The 22,618-nt window shown below is 41.6% G+C and overlaps 1 protein-coding gene across 1 annotated transcript in view; it reads right to left on the reverse strand.

The window, feature by feature from the left end:
* Positions 1 to 294: 294 nt before the first annotated feature.
* GRIN3A (glutamate ionotropic receptor NMDA type subunit 3A) overlaps positions 295 to 22,618 on the reverse strand; it is a 198,335-nt gene continuing 176,011 nt past the window's right edge. Inside the window, exons 7-9 of the mRNA XM_052644556.1 lie at positions 9,480 to 9,644; positions 7,198 to 7,274; positions 295 to 634 (exon numbers count right to left, since the gene is read on the reverse strand). Coding sequence (XP_052500516.1) covers positions 295 to 634; positions 7,198 to 7,274; positions 9,480 to 9,644 — 582 coding nt within the window. The remainder of the gene's footprint in view (positions 635 to 7,197; positions 7,275 to 9,479; positions 9,645 to 22,618) is intronic.

Here is a 22,618-nt window from a genome sequence, read left to right on the forward strand (position 1 = left end):
TGGTGAAAAGGTTAACAGGAGCTGGGGTTGTCTGGTTTTTCACAGATCCCTCACATGGCGTTACTCCTGACTAAGATTCCTGCTCTGAAAAACACACCTACCCAGGAGACCTAGGAATGAGCTTGAGAAGACTGGCCACTGCTTTGCAGGTTGGAGGAGAGCACACTTGACCTCTAAGAAGACCCAAACCTCAGCGTCCCCCCACCTTGGTCAGTAGTTACAAAAGAGCATTACAAAGTGTCTCAAGGGCTCAGAGGAAGGCCAGGAAGTGAGAGAGGGGAGCAGCGTGGCCACTCAGAGCTCACAAGTTCGATTTGTCCTTTGATACTCTTCCAGCTCCGTTTTCCTGCTCACAGCCAGCTGCAGCTCCTGGCGTATCACCTGAATCTGCCTCTCCAGCTCTGAGAGCTCTTGCATCACTGAGTTCCGAGCCCCGCTGTGGGAGTCTGCTTTCCCATTGGTGGTCAGCGAGGCAGGGAGCTCTCTTCTCCTTGGCGGGAGAGGAATGTCCTGGTGGATCCGGATGCCCAGCTGGTTTGGTCCACCCTCATCATTAAAGATGTACTTTCGTCGATTGTCATGACTCAGATTGGAAGTATTCCACACGGTGAGGTGACGGGGCCCCACACTAGACCTAGGAAACCAAGAGACACTTTAGATGAACTTCTTTAGATTTACTTTAGCTCTGCCCATCTTTCAGCCACTTCCTTGTGAATAATACAGAGCTGGATATGCAGATAGAGCTGGAGTCACAAAGCCTTTGACAGACTACCTGCTGGAGCATCAAGGGGACAAAAGGAGTCCTTTTCAACTGAAGTTCAGCTTCTCAACAAGTCTCATGCTGCCCTGATGCTGGAATGGGTGTATCACCTGGGGGGCTGACAAACCAGGGTATGGCACGTTCTTTTATGAAGAACCTTAGATGCTTTTCTATTCTTTTCCTGCCAGTGAAGCTCAGAAAGCCACACTGCATTGCAACAGTCTATGACTATAAAGATGATGCTTTGGTAGATGTGAAATTCTGTTTATTCAGCTGTTGGACTCTAAGCATGGTCCTGCTAGTCGACACTCTAATATGATTCATCCTTAGTCCCATAGGACAACCCTGATGTTTACTACTTGAGTTTAAGGAGAATAAAAGCATACAAGCTGCAGGTTTCAGCAAAAAGTGTCCCATTATAGAGATGACATTGTGAGCTGAGAATGACAGCTGAGATTTGAAGCTTAATAAAAAAAAAAAAAATATATATATATATATATCCAAGAAATCCTCAAATTCTTGCTGGGATAATGAAAGTCAAAGAGAAATACATTTGCAGTCCTCTTTCAGGCTCCTCTTAAACCAACTACCACCACCCCTGAGATGGCTGTAGACAGCAAAAGAGCTATTGATGGCTAGGTTCAGGAGGAAGGGGCCTGGTTTCTGAAATACACTGACAGCCAGATGGAGTGAGAAGAGTTTCTTGTTACAAGAACAGATTAGAGCCTTAAGCACATGACTGCTGATTTCTTCCAGCCTTGTTGAAGGAGGCGAAGGAGGAGGATTATGATCACTTTTGCAATCTACCACAGGGCAAAATAAAACAGAAACACTGTATTAAGTCCTTGTGTGTGTGTTCTCATCCATTGTAACTGAATCAAGACTTTATTCCTGGGCTCTTACTAATGAGAAGGAGAAGGGGAGGACCTGCAGTGGAAGGGGAAAAGGGAGAGATCAACGTTGATTCAGTTACATGGACAAGAACAAAAACACAAGGACTTACCAGGGCGATCCTGTTTCATTTTGCCCTGTGGAAGATCGTGAAATTAGTCATAATCCTTTGTTCTTCCTTTCATCCATATCCCTCTGTAATGTAACTTCACAGCTCATCCTTATCAAGGAGGGTTCAAGGGGAAAGTCTGTTTTCTCTTCCCCTTGAATTTGGCCTGGTCTTATAGCTTGTCCTGGCCAATAGAAAGTGGCAGAAGTGGCAGGTGGCGGTTCTAAGCTTTGCAAACTTCCACTGCCTCTCTCAGAACCCTGCTGCTCCAGTGGAACCAGTCCAGACTGGTCTGCTGGGTGAAAACAGACCATCAGAGAGAGTCCCCAGACTCCCTGGTTGACGAGCTGAGGCCACCCTAGACCAGCCAGCTCTGTTTCTCCCTCCTTCCCTCCAAGCTGGCTGTAGGCAAAGGAGCAAGTGTGGCCACGATTAGCCAAGTTTGGCCCAGACTGCACAGACTGCACAGCTGACCCACAGATTCATAAGCAACTCATTGTTGTTTAAACCATTATAAATTGAGATAATTTCTCTCACAGCAAAAATTGGTGATACATGCCCCCAGCCATTAAAACACACAAACACCTTCTAAGTCAATCTGTAGTTCTTTAATATTTCTCATGTTTTACGTCTCATATATATAGACAGGGGGCACCGTAACACAGTTTTCCCGTGTCCTGGGCTGGGTACAATTTTTATAATGAGCCCACTTACAGCTCCATTGACTTTATACCAGGTCAGAGGAATGGTTATAATTTTCCTCCTAGCCTTACGTTTCCCTTTCTTTCTTCAATTTTTTTTTTCCTATTGAATTTGAATAATTTCAAAACAATCTTGTTTGTGGTATGTGTTATTGTATATATGGTTTATGATTTGTATCTTGAGGTGAGAGGAAAGAGAAAAGAGGAGGTATATTGGAAATCCAGTAGAGTGAAGGACAGACCAAAATTTACAGAAAATCATATGCTGAATAAACTAAGGACTGTGTGTGTCTCTCTCTCTTTCTTTCTCTCTCTCTCTCTCTATATATATATATAGTCTTTTGCAGTATCTACCTTTTTCTTCTGCTTTAAGTAAAAAAGGAGCAATATCTATTCATGCCATGGCCCGCAAATTTCTCCAGGCCTTTCCTCAAACCCATGTGCTAGTCATTCATTCATTTATCTATTACTGTATTTACTCAATCAATGTGGAACATAGAGGAGGAATGTAAAGTTGTACCAGATAAAGATATTTGCACAGATACTCTTGCAGAAAAAAAAGAGAGAGAGAAAGTTTTTGAGCCAAGAGACCTAACTCTAGGATCATGGGATGATTCATAGTGGGGAAAAACCTAGGAGTTATGGATCAACATATTTTCCTAGAATGTCAGGCAACCTCAGAAATCAAGGAAATAGAAATAGCCAGTCTGGTTTTCTCCAGAGCTTTGTGTATATATCTGGGAACATAATATAGAGTAATAAGCAAAAACTGGCCTCCATGATAGGTGATAGGTGGAAGCATCATTAGTGCTCTGATTACTGACACGTGGCTCTGAGCCATTTATGAATGCAAGGTGGTAGATACTGAATGCCAGGTGTGGTGTCTAACTAGAAATGAATGTGTTATATTGTTAGCCTCTACAGTGTTTCAATTGTAGTCTGTAAGCTTTCCTGAGCGTTAGAGTGTAAAGTGACTAGTGAGTTGAGTGAATTTAACACTAAAAAGTTTTCACTGGGCAATTTTATACCTTTGAGGTTCAATGGTCCACTAGACCATTCAGAAGAGACGTGACTTCAGTGGGCCCCCAAACACTCACTGCGTTTGAAAGGTTACAAGTGGGTGTTTGGTTGTAGGGAGGTGGCATAGGAAATAAGGGCCCAATAAACCATAAGGGTGTATTATCTTAGCTCCTTCTCAAAATAAGGGATTTCAGAAGGGAATCTGCCAAAAAAAAAAAAATGGATACGTTGAGTGAAAGACACATTTGGTTCTGAATTTAGGTAAGAGAGATGTGACTAGGAGTCATATCACAGTTGGAAATGGGATCACGAGTAGCTTCCTGTTTCTATTAGGCCAGAGAACAAATGCTTTGTTATTGTGAGATGGTGTCTTTGCTGCTATGTCTTCTTGTGTTCCTCTCTGGTTAAACATTTATGTTAAAAATAATTATAAAAAAAATATACACAGCACGTAGAAAAAATATATACATCACACGACATAGAACAGCTATGACCTGATTAGCCTACAGTTTGTTGCTGACAGGGCCACAATGTGATACAGGAAGACCACAGACCATGCTGGGGGGAGCGTGTGCTCACTGCCTGGAAAGAGAGGCCGTAGAGATAGCTGAAACGATTCTGACAAGCTCGATGCAAATTGCAGAGACGGGGACTCCAGCAGCCCCTGAGGTGATACAGATAATGAAAGAGAATCATGTTTTCCACTCCCTTTTCCTTGTCCATTGCAAATGAGAAGCGTGAGTGTCAGATTTCAAAATTACCCAGAAAGCTAAGGTAATCCTCAGCTTGGAGCTGAAGATCTGCTGTAGATGACAAAGAGTTGCTTGGAGGTAATGCTGTGAACAGAGCCTGTGGACATAAGAAAAGACCAAGAGGCTGCCTTAGGCAGCAAGAAACAGAGGCCAGCCAGGTACCAGACCCAAATACTTCTGACATCTCTAACCACCATGAATAAGGCAACAGTTTTCCACAGGCTGGATGTGGGGAAGGTGTAGAGTTTCAATTTCCACATGTCAATTATGCATTTAATGCCTGTTACTTCCTATTAATGAGATGCTCTTTTCTAGGGAGCTTGCAGTAACAGTGCCAGGAAATGGATTAAGCAGAACATGTCTGTTGTATATTTCGAATATTCCTGGGAGTGCTGGAAAGGAGTCGGGAGTGGAAACATGCCAAAGGGGCAATATTGCATGAAATTAATTGCCTATGGTACTTATGAATTTAGCCTTATGTGTATTTGGTACACAGTAAAATAGCTAAAGTAGCTTTTTTTGGGGGGGCTTTAGATGTATTATTTAATTTTTAGAGTCTCTAGAAAGTAGGTACTCTCTCTCATTTTCACAGATGAGGAAGTTGGGGTACAGAGAGGTTAAATAAATGACTTGCCCAGGACCACACATATTATTAAGTGTAGGAGTCAGGATTTGGAGCCGGATACTAGACCCTAGGGGGCTTCCCGGGTGGCGCTAGTGGTAAAGAACCCACTTGCCAATGCAGGAGACGTAAGAGACTCAGGTTCGATCCCTGGGTCGGGAAGGTTCCCTGGAGGAGGGCATGGCAACCCACTCCAGTATTTTTGCCTGGAGAATCCCATGGACAGAGAAACCTGGTGGCCTACAGTTCTAGGGCACACAGAGTCAGACATGACTGGAAGACTTAGCATGCATGCACACTTGTGCCTAGAGATTACGCTGGCACTTTTCCCACAACATCTATTGCCTCTACTGCATTTCAGTGTCCATCTATGTACAGATGTATATATATTTTTGGTCTGTTCTATTTCTAGAGGAAAGCAATAGAATGGGAAAGACTAGAGATCTCTTTGAGAAAATTAGAGATACCAAGGGAGCATTTCATGCAAAGATGGGCACAATAAAGGACAGAAATGGTATGGACCTAACAGAAGCAGAAGATATTGAGAAGAGGTGGTAAGAATACACAGAAGAACTATACAAAAAAGATCTTCATGACCCATATAAGCACGATGGTGCAATCACTCACCTAGAGCCAGACATCCTGGAATGTGAAGTCAAGTGGGTCTTAGGAAGCATCACTATGAACAAAGCTAGTGGAGGTGATGGAATTCCAGTTGAGCTATTTCAAATCCTAAAAGATGATGCTGTGAAAGTGCTGCACTCAATATGCCAGTAAATTTGGAAAACTCAGCAGTGGCCACAGGACTGGAAAAGGTCAGTTTTCATTCCAATCCCAAAGAAAGGCAATGCCAAAGAATGCTCAAGCTACTGCACAATTGCACTCATCTCACATGCTAGCAAAGTAATGCTCAAAATTCTCCAAGCCAGGCTTCAGCAATACGTGAACTGTGAACTTCCAGATGTTCAAGCTGGATTTAGAAAAGGCAGAAGAACCAGAGATTAAATTGCGAAAATCCATTGGATCATCACAAAGCAAGAGAGTTCCAGAAAAACATATATTTCTGCTTTATTGACTGTGCCAAAGCCTTTGACTGTGTGGATTACAACAAACTGTGGAAAATTCTGAAAGATGGGAATACCAGATCACCTGACCTGCCTCCTGAGAAATCTGTATGCAGGTCAAGAAATGACAGTTAGTACTGGATATGGAACAACAAACTGGTTCCAAATCGGGAAAGGAGTAGGTCAAAGCTGTTTATTGCCACCCTGCTTATTTAACTTATATGCAGAGTACATCATGAGAAATGCTGGATCGGATGAAGCACAAGCTGGAATCAAGACTGCTGGGAGAAATATCTATAACCTCAGATATGCAGATGACACCACCCTTATGGCAGAAAGAGAAGAAAAATTAAAGAGCCTCTTGAAAGTGAAAGAGGAGAGTGAAAAAGTTGGCTTCAAGCTCAATGTTCAGAAAACTAAGATAATGGCATCTGGTCCCATCACTTCATGGCAAATAATGGAAACAGTGACAGACTTTATTTTGGGGGGGCTCCAAAATCACTGCTGATGGTGACTGCAGCCATGAAATTAAAAGACGCTTGCTCCTTGGAAGAAAAGTTATGACCAACCTAGACAGCATATTAAAAAGCAGAGACATTACTTTGCCAACAAAGGCTCATCTAGTCAAGGCTATGGTTTTTCCAGTAGTCATGTATGGATATGAGAGCTGGACTATAAAGAAAGCTGAGCACTGAAGAGCTGATGCTCTTGAACTGTGGTATTGGAGAAGAAGCTTAAGAGTCTCTTGGACAGCAAGGAGAGCCAACTAGTCAATCCTAAAGGAAATCAGTCCTGAATATTCACTGGAAGAACTGATGCTGAAGCTGAAACTCCAATACTTTGGCCACCTGATGTGAAGAACTGACTCATTGGAAAAGACCCTGATCCTGGGAAAGATTGAAGTTGGGAGGAGAAGGGGATGACAGAGGATGAAATGGTTGGATGGCATCACCAACTCAATGGACATGAGTCTGAGTAAACTCTGGGAGTTGGTGATGGACAGGAAGGCCTGGCGTGCTGCAGTCCATGGGGTTGCAAAGAGTTGGCCAAGACTGAGCGACTGAACTGAACTGAACTGAACTGATTTCTATTTGAAACAATATATTTTTTACTTCAAACAACAATTTTTTAGAAACAACATATATGTTGTTTCTCAACAACTTAGTCCTGATTTGATTTGAATTATTGTACATAATTTCCCTCTTGAGCATGGAGTCTTAGTTGCATCTTTATGCTTTTAACAAACATAAATGATACCTGGAACTGGCCTCTTCTTACCTCCTTTCCACACGTTTAGTCTTGAAACGCTGTTGCTTTTCCTCTACAAATGATGTGTTTAGTGCTCTGTGTAATCTCTGATGGAAAGAACAGATTCACACATAGAGATCGTTAGAAACACAGAACTAGGGCACAAAGCACCCCCTGAGATTTAATCTCTTTGCTACTAACCTTGGCTTTTTTAAACCAATTACCATTGATGGCAGAAAAAAAGATCAATATTCAGTCCCAAATCTCAAGAGAAAATGAATTCTAAGATAGTATTTTACCTGGAAGAAAATAATTTGATGGGAAACTTAGAAATACTCTGAGTTGTAAAAAGGTCTGTGATATAAAGAAAAGTTGGGACTTCCCTGGTGTGTCAGTGCCTATGACTCCTCACTTCCAATGCAGGGGATCTGGGTTCGATCCCTGGTCAGGGAACTAGATCCTGTATGCTGCAACTAAGAGATCACATACTGCCACTTAAGATTCAGTGCAGCCAAATAAATAAATAAAAGAAGAGTTATCATAACTGGGCTTCCCTGGTGGCTCAGACGGTAAAGAATCTTCCTGCAATGAGGGAGACCTGGGTTCGATCCCTGGGTCAGGAAGATTCCCCGAAGAAGGGAATGGCTACCCACTCCACTATTCTTGCCTGGAGAGTCCCAAGAACAGAGGAGCCTGGTGGGATCGCAAAGTGACTAATACACTATCATAACTAACATGTGGCAAAGGACTTAGAACAACTGCTAAAGGTCAGTCAAAACAAAGAAGGTGATAACTCCTTAGAATTAAACTAATCATGCTAATTTATAATGGAGAGGATCAACTGTCTGCAGAGTCTTCCTTAGGAGACCAAATACGTCCTAGGATCAAAGTAGAAGAACAGGGTTCACATGTAACCAAACCATTAACAGTGACCTATATAGAAAAAAAGTGCTGTGTTAAAGAAGAGAGCAGCATAACAGATGCAGGGGGCAGAGGTGGCAGAACTGGCAGCCTCACTGCTGGGAGGCAGCGGGGAGCCTGTCTGGGAGGTCGGGTTGGCTGCTCCGGCCTTGCCCCTCCCTGCATTCAGGGGGAATCTGCTGTCTTTGCTAGAGCCCCTTCATCAGTTCTTCCCCAGAAGCTCGGCTGGTAAAGAATCCGCCTGCAAAACAGGAGACCCCGGTTCAATTCCTGAGTTAGGAAGATCCACTGGAGAAGGGATAGGCTACCCAATCCAGTATTCTTAGGCTTCCCTGGTGGCTCAGCTGGAACAAAATTAGCCTGCAATGCATGAGACCTGGGTTCCATCCCTGGGTTGGGAAGATCCCCTAGAGAAGGCAAAGGCTACCCATTCTAGTGTTCTGGCCTGTAGAATTCCATGGACTGTATAGTCTATGGGGTCACAAAGAGTTGGACACGCCTGAGTGACTTTCACTTTCACTTCATCAGTAAGAAGCCTTCTGAGTATGTTTCAGCTCTCAATGCCTGTTTCCATCAGGTGAGATGTACAAAGGAGTGAGCTTGAATGACTGTCTGCCTGACAGTTTTAGTTCTTCCTGTTGGTGAGTGCATAGGTGTCTGGATAACACGAAGGAACTTTGATCTAGAGCTTGGCCATGACATCAGTGGACTTCTAAGCTCTGGACCATTGAAATGCAGCAAGAGCAGGGACCCGAGCATTCATCTGAAGGGAAACAGGAGACTTCAAGATCATTTAATGGGTTTCAGTTTTGGCAAGAAAGACTAAAGGAAACAAATCTTTCACACCATCTCTTCAGACTGTCACTAAGTGAAATCATCTTAAAAACATGTCATTGCAATCTCAAAACCACGTGCATCTAAACACTTCCTATGTTTTCCTGTGACAAGCTAAGAGAAATAATGGGTATTGTTACTAAGGCATTTACAGTCTATTTAGCCTATTCTATTAGATCCTACTGGACACAGTTTGAAAATGGATTTAACAGTTTTATTTTAAAAAGCCAATATTTCCAAAATGCTGGAAATTATATTTCTTGCAACTAACTACTTACAAGAAAACATTTAAACAACAACAACAAGGCTGTTGCTTCCACTCTGAGCAACAGTGGAGGGTTATATGGAAGGAAAGGGCATTATGGGACAGCTTAATTTAAGGGGCAAGTGCATTAATGGGATAGAGAGAGTTCCATCTTGTATACTAAGAGTGTCTACACCACCTGGTTCTCTTGATAACCTGTCATTTGTCACTCTGACTTGAGGTCCTGGATTCTCCCATTATTGGGAATTCTGATGCTTAAGAATACTAGAGGGAGATGCCTGGTGGCACTCACCTGACTGGTGTGGAGCCAGTATTGTAGCCTAGATTTGTTCCTGATGCGTGGCAGCACCAGCCTGTACACCATGTGCTCACCAATGGTGGTCAGGATGGACAGACCAAATCCGATGCACAGCAGCATGAAGAGTCCAGAGAAGTGTTTGATGCCCATCTGCAACGTCTGTGGCAGAACAGGAAAGGAAAGGTCATGAATGGGGGGCTGCACCTGGTCCCATGCCTGTCCACTCTGAGATACACATCGTTTTTTGCTGGACCCAAGGAAAGCTGGAGACCGTTTCTCTGTGCGCTCTGCAGATGTCACTATACTACACCGTGAAGGGGATCCAGGACCGAGGGCTGCTGCAGGGCACAATTCCTGGGGGTGCTACTCACATACAGTGCTATTGTTTGGTTCCTGGAGTCATGAAGAGGCCCTGTGTCTAGACCACGCTATGGTGTCAAAAGGGACACTGAGAGATAGAGAGTGAAAATTAAAACAATTTAGTATATTAAAACATCGAGAAGTTATCAAGGAAAGAATCTCTCCCAGGGACAGAGAGTGAGTTAGATTTAAGGGGAAAAGATGATGAGCGCAATAAAAATTTTCATTTAGATCTGACAGGGAACATGGATAGGATATCATCTAGTTCAATGTCCTCATTTTAAAGATGAGGAACTTGGGACCAGAAAAGTGAAGGAAGTTGAGCCAGGTCACAAAATTAGACAGCCACAGAGGAGAAAAAGAAGGGATCTACTTGTTGATTGCTTACTATTTTTTCTTTTTTGTGTGCTTAGATAGCTATTATAACTACAATTTATAGTTGCAGAAACTGAAGTTCTTGCAGTTTTTAAGTGACAAAGCTGGCCTATAAGTCAATGTTTGTTTAGCTCCAAAGTTCAGGTTCTTTTTACTCTACAACAAGAGAGCAACAGCAACTATAAAAAAAATCACTTTAACACCTGTGACCGGCTAATGGCTTTACAGGCGGTCTCTACAAAATATGCATTCAGTCACTGACATCGATGACCAATCAATCCAGGAGAAAGACATTTGATTCGTTGAGTGCCTACTATGTGCCAGGTAGTCTCCCAAGTACCAGGGGTGGAGATAGGAGGGTTATGTCCCTACCTTCAATCAGCTCAAGTCTAGGGAGAAAGCAAACATTTATACCGCATGATACATTGATTCACACTTCCCAGGTTTTGCAGAGAAGCTGGCTCATGAGATAAGACTTAAAGTGAGACAGGTAGAATGTGGAGGCTGGGTGGGAAAGTAGCACTCCAAGCTGAGGGCAGCAGAAACAAAGAATGTGACAGAGACACGAACCTCCAGCACACTGATCTGTGAGCTTGTGAGACAGATGGCTGTGCTCAGAGGTGGGGTGCAGAGGCCCTGCATCCTGAGGGAGGAACAGGCCAGCCCTAGGCAAGGCTAGATTAAGAACCGTACCCAAGATCATACAAGCCAATGCTAAGGACCCCAAGCATCATCCCTTTGCTGGAGGCTTTTGGTCATTATCATCATTGATAATTATTTAGCATTTAACACGTGGAAGGCGCAGTTCTGAGCACTTTATCAATATAGCAACTTGCTTAATTTTCCCAACGACCTATGAGGGAGGTACTGTCTCCATTTTGCAAGTGAGGAAACTTAGGAATGAGAATTAAATGACTCATCCAAGGTCACATAGCTAGTAAAGGTCCGGGGGGTTCACACCCAGGCAGGCAGGCTAACTCCAGAGCCTACACTCTTAACCACATCATTTAACTGATATGAGTGATCCACCTATCCCCTTGAAGGAGTTTTCCTTTCTTTCATTCTCCTCTCCTCTACCCCCAGTCCTGGAGAAGCAGGCAGTCAGGATGGCTCAGGCATGGCTAGACTCCTGGTACTCCAGGAAGTTTATGTGGGGGAGCAGGCTCAGAGGCAGAGCTTGGAGATTTCAAGCTTTGGGGGAGGCTGGGCCATGGAATCTCTTTTCCTCAATGATACTACTTTTGGCAATGGCTCTGGACCAAAGATGTGTGTTAGGATCCCTGGAGAAGGAAAGACTAAGGGTGAGCAGGGGCACAGAGCATGCCCCAGGTCCCCGAGACTGGGGCACCTGAGAGTGAAAGAAGCCCAGCCTGAAGGAACAAGGAATGCTAGTGTAGGAAAGGTGAGCAGTTTATCAGGCCCTGAGGGGTACTCAGTTACTAGGGCTTTTCCTGGGACATCTCTGTACATGTGATGACCAACCTGACCTCCAGAAAGTATATACAAATGTGTCTGAAAATAGCCCTTAGCCTGGACCTGTAGTAATGTGTACAGGATACAGCTATTATAGAAGGATTCAATGAGTTACTACTGCTGTGGATGAAGAACACACTGGGCAAATTCACTTGGGACTTAAACAGCATTGAACACTCAGCAAAAGACTAAACAGACTGGTGCGGCTTTTTATAAAGTGCTGCCAAGATGAAGAAGAAAAATGTAACTTACAGTGAATCATCCTGCTTTTAAACCCTGGTGTTCCCCTCTGTTATCTTGTGCATAACAATAATTAGTCCCATTTTCCTCTTATTATCTCAATAACAAAGAGGCTGTATTCAGTTTATTTTACACACTTCTTTCTTTAAATTTCCATTGTTTACACCCACATACTAATAGAATTATAGAAGTAGTTGCTGTTTTTTTTTTTTAAATTAGACATCTGTGTGCCAGACACCATACATGCATATTATGATCTGATAATAGTATTATAAGTTAAATAGAACTGGACATGGCACAACAGACTGGTTCCAAATAGGAAAAGGAGTACGTCAAGGCTGTATATTGTCACCTGGCTTATTTAATTTATGTGCAGAGTACATCATGAGAAACGCTGGGCTGGAAGAAGCACAAGCTGGAATCAAGGTTGCCGGGAGAAATATCAATAACCTCAGATATGCAGATGACACCACCCTTATGGCAGAAAGTGAAGAGGAACTCAAAAGCCTCTTGATGAAAGTGAAAGAGGAGAGTGAAAAAGTTGGCTTAAAGCTCAACATTCAGAGAACGAAGATCATGGCATCTGGTCCCATCACTTCATGGCAAATAGATGGGGAAACTGTGGAAACAGTGTCAGACTTTATTTTTTTGGCCTCCAAAATCACTGCAGATGGTGATTGCAGCAATGAAATTAAAAGATGCTTACTCCTTGGAAGAAAATTATGACCAACCTAGATAGCATATTTAAAAGCAGAAATATTACTTTGCCAACAAAGGTCCGACTAGTCAAGACTATGGTTTTTCCAGTAGTCATGCATGGATGTGAGAGTTGGACTGTGAAGAAAGCTGAGCACTGACGAATTGATGCTTTTGAACTGTAGTGTTGGAGAAGACTCTTGAGCATCCCTTGGACTGCAAGGAGATCCAACCAGTCTATTCTAAAGGAGATCAGTCCTGGGTGTTCTTGGAAGGACTGATGCTGAAGCTGAAACTCCAGTACTTTGGCCACCTCATGTGAAGAGTTGACTCATTGGAAAAGACTTTGATGCTGGGAGGAACTGGGGGCAGGAAGAGAAGGGGACGACAGAGGATGAGATGGCTGGATGGCATCACTGACTCGATGGACATGAATTTGGGTAAACTCCGGGAGTTGGTGATGGACAGGGAGGCCTGGCATGCTGCGATTCATGAGGTCACAAAGAGTCAGACACGACTGAGTGACTGAACTGAACTGAACTGAAGTTAAGTATTATTATCCCCATTTCACATTCAAGGAAACTGAGGTTCATTAACTACTATACCCAATGTCATACAAGCTAAAAAATAGGAGGCCAGGCTATGGATCCAGGATTGTATGATGCTAAAGCCTGAACTACCATAAAGCAAATACCCTTCAGAGGCATCTCTTGCTGTCTATTCCCTGTTACGACTTGCAAAAAATTTTATTCAAAACTCACCCTCTGGATTGCAAATCCCCTATAATCTGCCTTTGGGCACCAGTGAAAAATGCTTGAAGTGTGTCTGAGTCTGACTGATAAAATGTACTGCTGCTGTTGTAATTCAGCTGTTCTTCTCCTAGGACCACACTGCTTCAATGTGCTATGCATTCAATATATGCATTTGTCCCACATTAACAAGTGAAATCTTTTTGTCTGATAGAGTGGAACTTGCTCAACTTGACATTTATCATTGGTCAGAGGAAGAAGAAGAGGAGCAATGAATATTCAATGTCAAATCTTTAAATTTAAGTGATGCAGACAAAATAATGATTACTGTTGCAAGTGACATGGATAGAAGCATCATATTCAGAAATGCAATTACAGCCCGGTCTCACGTTGTCAAGAGCTGTATAAGTGAAAGGAAAGAAATGTGAGTGGAATTTTTTTTCTTTATCCCATTGCTTCATCTGCAGCTTCATTTGATAGCTCACAGCCACACACTTCTGGAGTCTCAAGAGCCAAGGAGAGAAGAGTGTCTCAGGATTTAGCCATGGGCAAATGTCAGGCATTTATGGCTTCACTCAGTCCTTCACAGGCTCGTTCCAGCCCATCCAGTCTCTCTCAGTTACCTCCTTAATCAATAAGTATCTACTCAAAAAATCGCCTTCCTTGCTTATTTTATTTTGCTAAATGTTATTTATAGTATTATATTTCCTTAACATTTTATTTTATTGTTCATTTACATTAACATATTCATTGCATTGTGGAGGGCAAGCATACTCTGTATTACGCACGCATGAATACCCACTGATTAAGCATTAAAGAACTGGTGTTTTAAATGGTTCCTATTATGTAGAAATCATTGGTGGATTGTCATATATAGCAATTCATGCATTGTACATTAGATATTAAACGCTAACAAATGTCTAGGTATGTTTTAAAGAAATTTAGGGAAACTGGTTGGGCTTTTTGGAAAAGGTGGGAATGTTTTATTTATTTGTTTTGTCTCATACAAGATAATGGAAAAGACTCTCACCATCTGGAAATCTACCAGCCAACGTATTTCTAGGTACAGACTAGATTCAGATAAAGGGTGATGCCTGTACTATCAAAGATTCTGAGTGGTCTCTGTTTAGATCATTAGTGCTTCCGGTGACATAAAGAGGCCAAGACCACCAATTCTGTTGCTGCTAAACCCTCCTCTGCCTCTTGCTCGGTTGTGGGCCCTTGAAACATCTGACAGATGGTTAGATGACTGACCAGGTTCTGAAAACTCCAGCAAGAAATGCAGATAAACTATTTGAGTCATCATTTGCCTCAGATGTTACTGGTTAAATCCTATAATCTAAGCCTCCCTAGCCCCCAGTCCATGTCTTCCAGCATACAGCAGCTACCCAATTTCTCTGGTCCTTTAAAGAGTCTGTACTCATTGTTTTTAATTCCTCTCCTCCCATTCTCTTTTGGACCCACTCCAATCAGGCTTTCAATCCCTGGCTTAGGATCCTGTCAAAACCAGCAATGGCCATCAAATCCAAGAGTCAGTTTTCAACTTATTCATGTATCAGCTTGGAAACTTATTTCATCCTCTTTGATGTATTTTCTTCACTGTTTTGGGGAATCCTTTCTCCTTGTTCTATGTCAGTCTTGTCTGCTGGTTCCTCCCCATCCTTCTGACCTTAAACATTAGCATAACTTCAGTTCTTTAGTTACATTCACTTTCTTATCCAGACCATGTCTTTAAATACCATCTATTTACCAATGACTTCCAAATTTATATCATTCCCAACTCCTGACTCAGCCTATCTACTTGGATATCTAATAGAATCTCAAAATGACACATCAAAATAAACTTCTAATTTTCCTTCTGAAATCTTCTCTTCACACAGTCTGTCCCTTCTTAATAAATCTCCATCCTTGCAATTTCTCAGGCCAAATAGCATAGATTCCTCCCTTTCTCTAGCATCCTGTACTTAGCATGTCTGCAAATATGGTGGATGCTGTCTGCAAAGTATGTCCAGAATCTGATGACTTCTTACCACTTCCAGCAACCAGCCTGGTCCAAGTCACCATCATCTCTCACCTAGACTACAGAAATAGCTTCCAAATTGTTCCCTGGTCCCTTCAGTCTGTCTTCTGTAAGGCAGCCAGGATAAGTCAAAATATGTTACTCCTGTGCTCAGTGCTCAGTGATGATGTTTGGCCTCAACCAGAGTACCTGTCAGAGCCCTTACAAAGGCCCACAGGACCTAACATGACTTGGTTGCACACCTCTTGCTTCATATTCTTCTTCTCACACTTGTTCACTCTGCTCAGCAGCTTGGGCTTCCTCACTTCTCTTAAAACCATCCAGCTGTTCCTGCTTGAGGCTCTTCATTTTCTATTCTCTCTGCCTTGTAAATTCTTCCACCAGGAATCAGCAACGGTCCTTCACTTGCTCTCTGTGGGTCTCTGCTCAAACATTACTTATCACTGAACTCTACTTTAACTACTGTGGTTAAAAAGGCAATCTTTCTATGGCTGAAAAATATTGCATTGTATGTACACACCACATTTAGCTTATCCATTCATCTGCTTATAATCAGTAGATTAGAGTTCATCAGGAGCTGGGGCTAGAGGAAAATGGGGAGTTATGCTCAGCAGTTACAGAGTTTCTCTTTGGGATGATGAAATAAATTTTGGAAACATGTACTGGTGATGATTGCACAACAGTGTAAATTTAATTAATGCCATTGAACTGTACACTTAAAAATGGTTAAAATGGCAAATTGTTTTTACCATGATTTAAACAATTAAAAAGTAAAAAAAAAAAAAAAAAAAAGGCAAATCCTACCCTCTCCCTCTTATCCTGTGAAAGTCGTTCATTTGTGTCTGATGCTTTGCGACCCCATGGACTGTATAGTCCATGGAATTCTCCAGGGCAGAATACTGGAGTGGGTAGACCATCCCTCTCCAGCAGATCTTCCCAACCCAGGAGTCGATCTGGGGTCTCCTGCATTACAAGTGGATTCTTTACTGGCTGAGCTATCAGAGAAGCTGGACTCTTCTTCTCATGGACTCAATCTCTTCCCCTTATCTTGTTTTATTTTGCCCCTGACACAACACATATTTACTATTTCCCTCCTCAAGGAGAATGTAAGCTCCAAGAAACCAAGAATTTTGCTCATTTGTCCAGTGCATATCCTGATTGCCTAGAACACTGCCTAACACTTATTAGGTTCTCAAAAAGTGTTTTTTGGAATGAGTGGATGAAAGCATGTGAAACCTAGAATCTTTATATAATATAAACTGATGTATATATTTCTACCCCCCAAAACTCTTATAGATCTCAAGAGATTTTTGGAATAATTCTGTGATGGAGAAAGAGATTGATATTCTTAATTGATAGATGAGAAAGAGGCTCAGAGAACTTGGAAAACTTGCCATCCTGACTTTCTAATGCCACTGTTCATCAATCTGGGGGCCTATTATGGGAATTGGGAGGAAAAGCATATTAACAATTAATAAAGTAAAAAATTGGAGATTTTTTACACTAATATTACAACTGGCTTCTGCAGGAAATGTGTTGGCTTTATTTGCTTAGGATCCTTTCCTTGGGGAATGGCCCTCCCCTACTTCACCGGGTTTTGGTGTGTCTACCAATCACAGACTCCCCACTCCTTGCTAACAGGAGGCCAAGCACAGGACCCAAGGTAAGCTAGTTTACATCTCAAGCAGAGGCACTTGGCTTGGAAAGTAGTGGAAGCCATCATTTCCAGTGTCTTCAGCATCATAAAGTTCCTCTAGCTCTGAGGTGTCAATATAACTTCTTTTGAGAGAGACTTTATTTCTCTTGCAGAACGCTGAGATGGATGGGTGAGCCCATTCTAGGAAAATTTCTCTGACAGGGTACAGCTCTGCCTTTCTTTGCATGTCTCTAGAGGCTTGGTATACAGTAAGTGCTAATAAACGTTTAATAAAGGAAGTACATACCTGAAAAATAACTTAGTTACAGTTACTCTCAAGGATTCCCGTACTTAATAAGTACTTTCCCCCAGAGCACTAGGGCTAAAAGAACCAGGAGAAATCATTTTCTTTTTCAGTGATCTGGTGTGTTAAAACTTTGTATATACAAATTTGCTCTCTGAGTCTGTAAAGTCAAATCCTGGTTTGAGAATAATTTTTTAAAATTCAATTAGAGAGCTGAAATAGGGAAAGAACAACATTTTAGTGAGAGGTAAAGCTCCAGTACTTTGCCTACCTGATGAGAAGAGCTGACTCATTGGAAAAAACCCTGATGCTGGGAAAGATTGGGGGCAAAAGAAGGAGGATGAAGTGGTTGGATGACATCCCTGACTCAATGGATGTGAGTCTGAGCAAACTCCAGAAGATGGTGAAGGATAGGGAAGCCCGGCGTGCTGCAGTCCATGGGGTCGCAAAGAGCTGGACATGACTTAGTGACTGAATAACAACAACAAAGAAAAAAAGAAAGGCAGGTTGTGGAGCCTATAAAATATGGCTAACTCCTAAATTCTTGGAAGCAGGATGGGGAGGAAGCAAATGCTGTTTCTAATTTTGAAGACCTGATTTCCTTTTCGTTTTTTTTTTTTTTTTTTTGCCATCCTGATATTTTGCCCAGAAGAGCAGTAGCTCAATAAAATTTGGCAGACTAATTGTGTCTATACATACAGCCCTTTATCCAGGCAGGAGGGGGGACAGAAGACGGAGGCCTGCATCTGCATGAGGTGAGGGCTCCAGAGGCAACAAGCAGAGCTACCAGGGGAAAGAGTTTCCCTGGGTGAAGACAATGGGGCAAGACAGGGCGATGTAATAATTGGGGATTTCTAAAAAACTTGTAACAACAATCATGAAAAGGTAGAAAGAAGGTATTCACTCATACAATCTGCAACTTTCTCATCAATGAAGACAGATTGAAAGATCACTTAACACGAAACAAAACAGGAGATGATTTGCAAAATCCAGGGAGATGCTGCCTGAGTGAAGTTATTAATAACAGTGCTCACACATATGGATGAGAAAATAATCTAGATGGACAGTAAAATCAGGGTCTGCAGGAACTTCTCACTGTGTCCCTTGTCCTGGGGGATGTGGCACTTCTAGCCCTCTAACCTGGAATCTGCTTAATGACTCCTCAGCATGGCACTGCCCAGGTTGCTGAGGACACGTCCCCTTTCTGTCCTTGGTACTCCCAGACCTCTGGCCCTTTCTAGGTTTGGGCAACCATCTTTTACCCTTGGACCTGGTGCTCAGTGTGCTAAATTAGCTCCACTGTGCAGTCTTTTGAAAAGTCTTAATGTTAATAAAACAACTCAGAAAAATATTTCCAAAAATTAAATTTGAGGCAATCAACATTATCATTTTCCTATATAAACAATTATCTTCAGTTCTTCATTGTCTCTTCTAAACTATGACCATATGCATATATATTTTCCAGAGCTATAAACTCTGTTATATGTTAATAATTATGCTTTTTAAAAAGCTTAATCTGAAAATGTATTGATTTATAGTTATTTATTAACTTTAATGGCTTTATATTAGCAACTATTATTTTATCATAATTCACTTTATTCCCAAACTGTCAAATATTTAATATTGCTTCTTATGTATACATGTATACAAATATTGCTGCAATAAAAACACCTTTTGCATAGAGCACTTTAAAAATAATTTTTGATTCTTTCTTTGAGATATATATTGCAATGGATGGGATTACCAGGTTAGATGATGGAACTGTTCTGATGCCTTGTGTTGTATGAAATAGTTCTTAAGAGTGTGAAAACCATTCCCAGTGATTCCCAAGATGCCCTGGTGCACAGGATGTTAACATCCTTGCCAACTCTGTTTTACAACTAAGCATTTTTTTTCCTATTTTGTTTATTCCAGTTTGTATGTGTTCAATTTTTGAGGTTATTTTTCGAAGTTTGTTTTTTTCCTATCTCCATGTGTATACATTCTATATTTATATCATTTGCTCAATTATACATTTCAGAAAAAGTGAGAATTTTTACTGAAGAAAACTAATAAGCCCTTTCCTAATACATTACATATGTTTCTTCATTTAAAATTTTCCTGTTAGCTTTGTTTTGTTAGATTTTATTATACAGATGTTTGAACTCTATATGACTCCATTTGTTTTGATTATTGGAAACTCTATTGTTCAGTTAGAAACAGTTGTTAGAAAATAGTCATTGGGAAGTTTTATGCCCAATTGCTTTATTTTTAAAAAATCATTTATTTTTCAGCTGTGCTAGGTCTTCGTTGCTGGGTGAGGGCTTTCTCTAGTTGCAGTGAGCGGGGGCTGTTCTTCGTTGGGGAGCTCCAGCTTCTTCCTGAAGTGGTTTCTGGTGAGGGAGTACAGGCTCTGGGAGTGCACGCTTCAGCAGTTGCTGGGAGCACAGGCTCAGTAGTTGAGGAGCACTGGCTCAGTCACCCCACAGCATGTGGAAACTCCCTGCACCAGAAATCAAACCCGTGTTTCCTGCATTGGCAGGTGGATTCTTAACAACTGGACCACCAGGCAAGTCCCCAATTGCTTTGTTTTTGAAAAATAATGAAGATTTCATCCATCTCGCCTTTTTTTTTTTTTTTTTAACTAAGAGTGGACTTTCTCTTCACTGAGACAATTTCAGCTCCACGCTGCAGAAGTACCTTAGCCAGTAAAAGGCCACACCCATTCTGGGGTGGGCTGCATTCCTTTATGCTGATTTTGATTTCTACTTAAAATCCTATTAAAAAAATATTGGTAACATACACATACACACAAATATACACAAAACCTTGTGAGAACAAACACCATGCAAAATAACAAAATTTACTTGTGGGTCAGCTTTAGTCTAAGAACTGCCAGGCTGTATCTTTACTCTACACAGCTTTTACTACTCTGGTGTCCTTTCAGTGTTGTGGTTTTTCATTATGACTCAGCGGATGCTTTAAAGCGGACACATAGTTTGTTGCTGTTCACACAATCACCAGCCAGTGGGACAGCTATAGCAGCCAATACAAAAGGAGAGGCATCCAGTTCTGATTCTGTCTAGCGACCTCTTTTTAAAAATGTTTTTGGCTGTGCTGTGTGGCATGCGGGATCTTAGTTCACTGACCAGGGATAGAAATGTTCCCTGCACTGGAAGTGTGGAGTCTTAACCACTGGACTATCAGGAAAGTCCCAACCTGACTCCTTTTTCACCATGCCACCTTGTCTTACAAACAGCCAAGCCTCCTCCTTTTCAAAGCATGGGAAATAGATAAAACACAATAGCCAGATTCACGACACACTTTAAATCCTAACAGAGAAAATCAATAGCATAAGTGAAGAATGGGATTTGTAATAATAATAAAAAAAAATTCCTGAAGATTTTTCCTTGAAGATTCCTTTACAGCAATATAGAGAATAAATCAACTATGTTAAGGACATATTTTGCCCCCTACATTTCAAAAAAAATTGTCTAGTTGATTTGGGGATTGCAACATATGGTAGAGAGCAGACACAATCCATTAATATAGGATTCACAACAACATATTGTTACTGATGTTTGCAGCATCAAAGCATATTGGTTGCTGTTACTAGTTTAATCTAAATGCTGTCACTGATTTCTCAAGATGAGATGAAGGTGGAAGATGATCTAAGATTGTCTTGCCTAATATTTTTAATTTTTTGCAATGCATAGGACCAAGGAGGTAAGAGCTCCTTTCTCCTTAATAAACAATTATCTTTTTGTAAAAATTGAAGCTTGGTTTGATTACCTTAGCGAGGCTTTTAGGAATAATTTGATGCAGGTAAATACAGAAGCCTCAAAAATAGGAGGCAGTGCAGGGAGCTCACCATTTGTGGTCAGAGAGCATGGTTCAAGTCCTTGCTTTGCCACTTACCAGCTGGATACCTTGGGGTAGCTTCTAGATCGCTCTATAGCATCATCTGTAAAACTGAGATGAAGGCACCCACCCCACAGTGTTGTTACAATGATTAAATGGTATAACAAATGTAATAGGGCCTAGAACAGCTGTTCAATAAGCATCAACTACTATTATCACTCCAAGGAACTGTACAGAATGAGATTTGTTGGCAACTTGGCAATTAGCAGAGAAGAATCAAAGCATTCTAATATGGAAGTAAATGTGATCTTTTTTCCCAAATATTCATATAATCAGATCTTTCCAGTTGCTGAGGCTAGAAACAGGTGCACAGTTTAAGGTCACTGCCACAGAGCCTTGGGTAACTATAGGGTTGTTCAAAAAGTTCCTTCTGGTTTTTCCTAAGACATTAGTGGGAAAAACCCAAACAAACATTTTGGCCAACCCAATACATTAGGTAGACTGATTGAGCAATTAGCTTGTGAATTCCAGCCACTCCAGAAGCTGAAATGTTTTTTCCTCTTGTTAAATTTGAATATGTAATCCAACATGTTTCAAACCCTAGGTCCTAATTTTAAACTGTATTTTAGTGTGCACGTTGCAGAACATACAAATAGTGTCTCTCTTTCAGAAGTCCTCTTGGCTGGCATTACACAAGCTCACTTTTCTCATGAAAGGTTTCTTCCACAAAGTCAAATAGGTTGGGCTAGAATGAGTCCTCCTTTCTCTTTTAAATTCTCAGTCAAGAAGTCTGTTGCTAGGGACTTCCCTGGTGGTCCAGTGGTTAAGAATCTGCCTTGCAATGTAAGGGACACAGGTTTGATCCCTGGTCAGGGAACTAAGATCCCACATACCACGGAAGAAACTAAGCTGTCATGCCCCAACTAAGACCTGATAAAGTCAACTAAATAAATGAAAGTTAAAGAAGAAGAAGAAGATGCAGCCTGTAGGGTGCAGAGGACCTTGACATTGTTTCCTTTCTGGATTAGGAATACACAAATGTCCTGCTAATCTGAGAGCAGGTGTGGCTAAGTACCAAGTAAGGGTTCAGAAGGAACCCAGAGGCCTCCTTTTCCCTTATATTCTGATTGAGTAAAAGAGGACGAAAGGACATGGAGAGTGAACGTGTTGTGCACTAGCACTTAACATGTTTTATCTTTTGGAATTCTCAGAGTAACCTGGGGATGGAGCCTCATTTTAACCAGGAGAAATGACAGAGAGAGGCTAAGAAAGAGCTCGGGCTTGCACAGCTGGTAACAAGTGACTGTGATAAAAACCCAGTTGTAACTGAATCCAAACTCAGGTGTGTCTGAATCTTTGCACTGTCACCCTGAAATTGGCGTAGGACTCGTATAACTACAGGATCGGGAACATTTACTGATTGTTAATACATTTATTTTT

Source organism: Budorcas taxicolor, chromosome 8, assembly GCF_023091745.1.
Source record: "Budorcas taxicolor isolate Tak-1 chromosome 8, Takin1.1, whole genome shotgun sequence".
Taxonomy (NCBI): Eukaryota; Metazoa; Chordata; class Mammalia; order Artiodactyla; family Bovidae; genus Budorcas; species Budorcas taxicolor.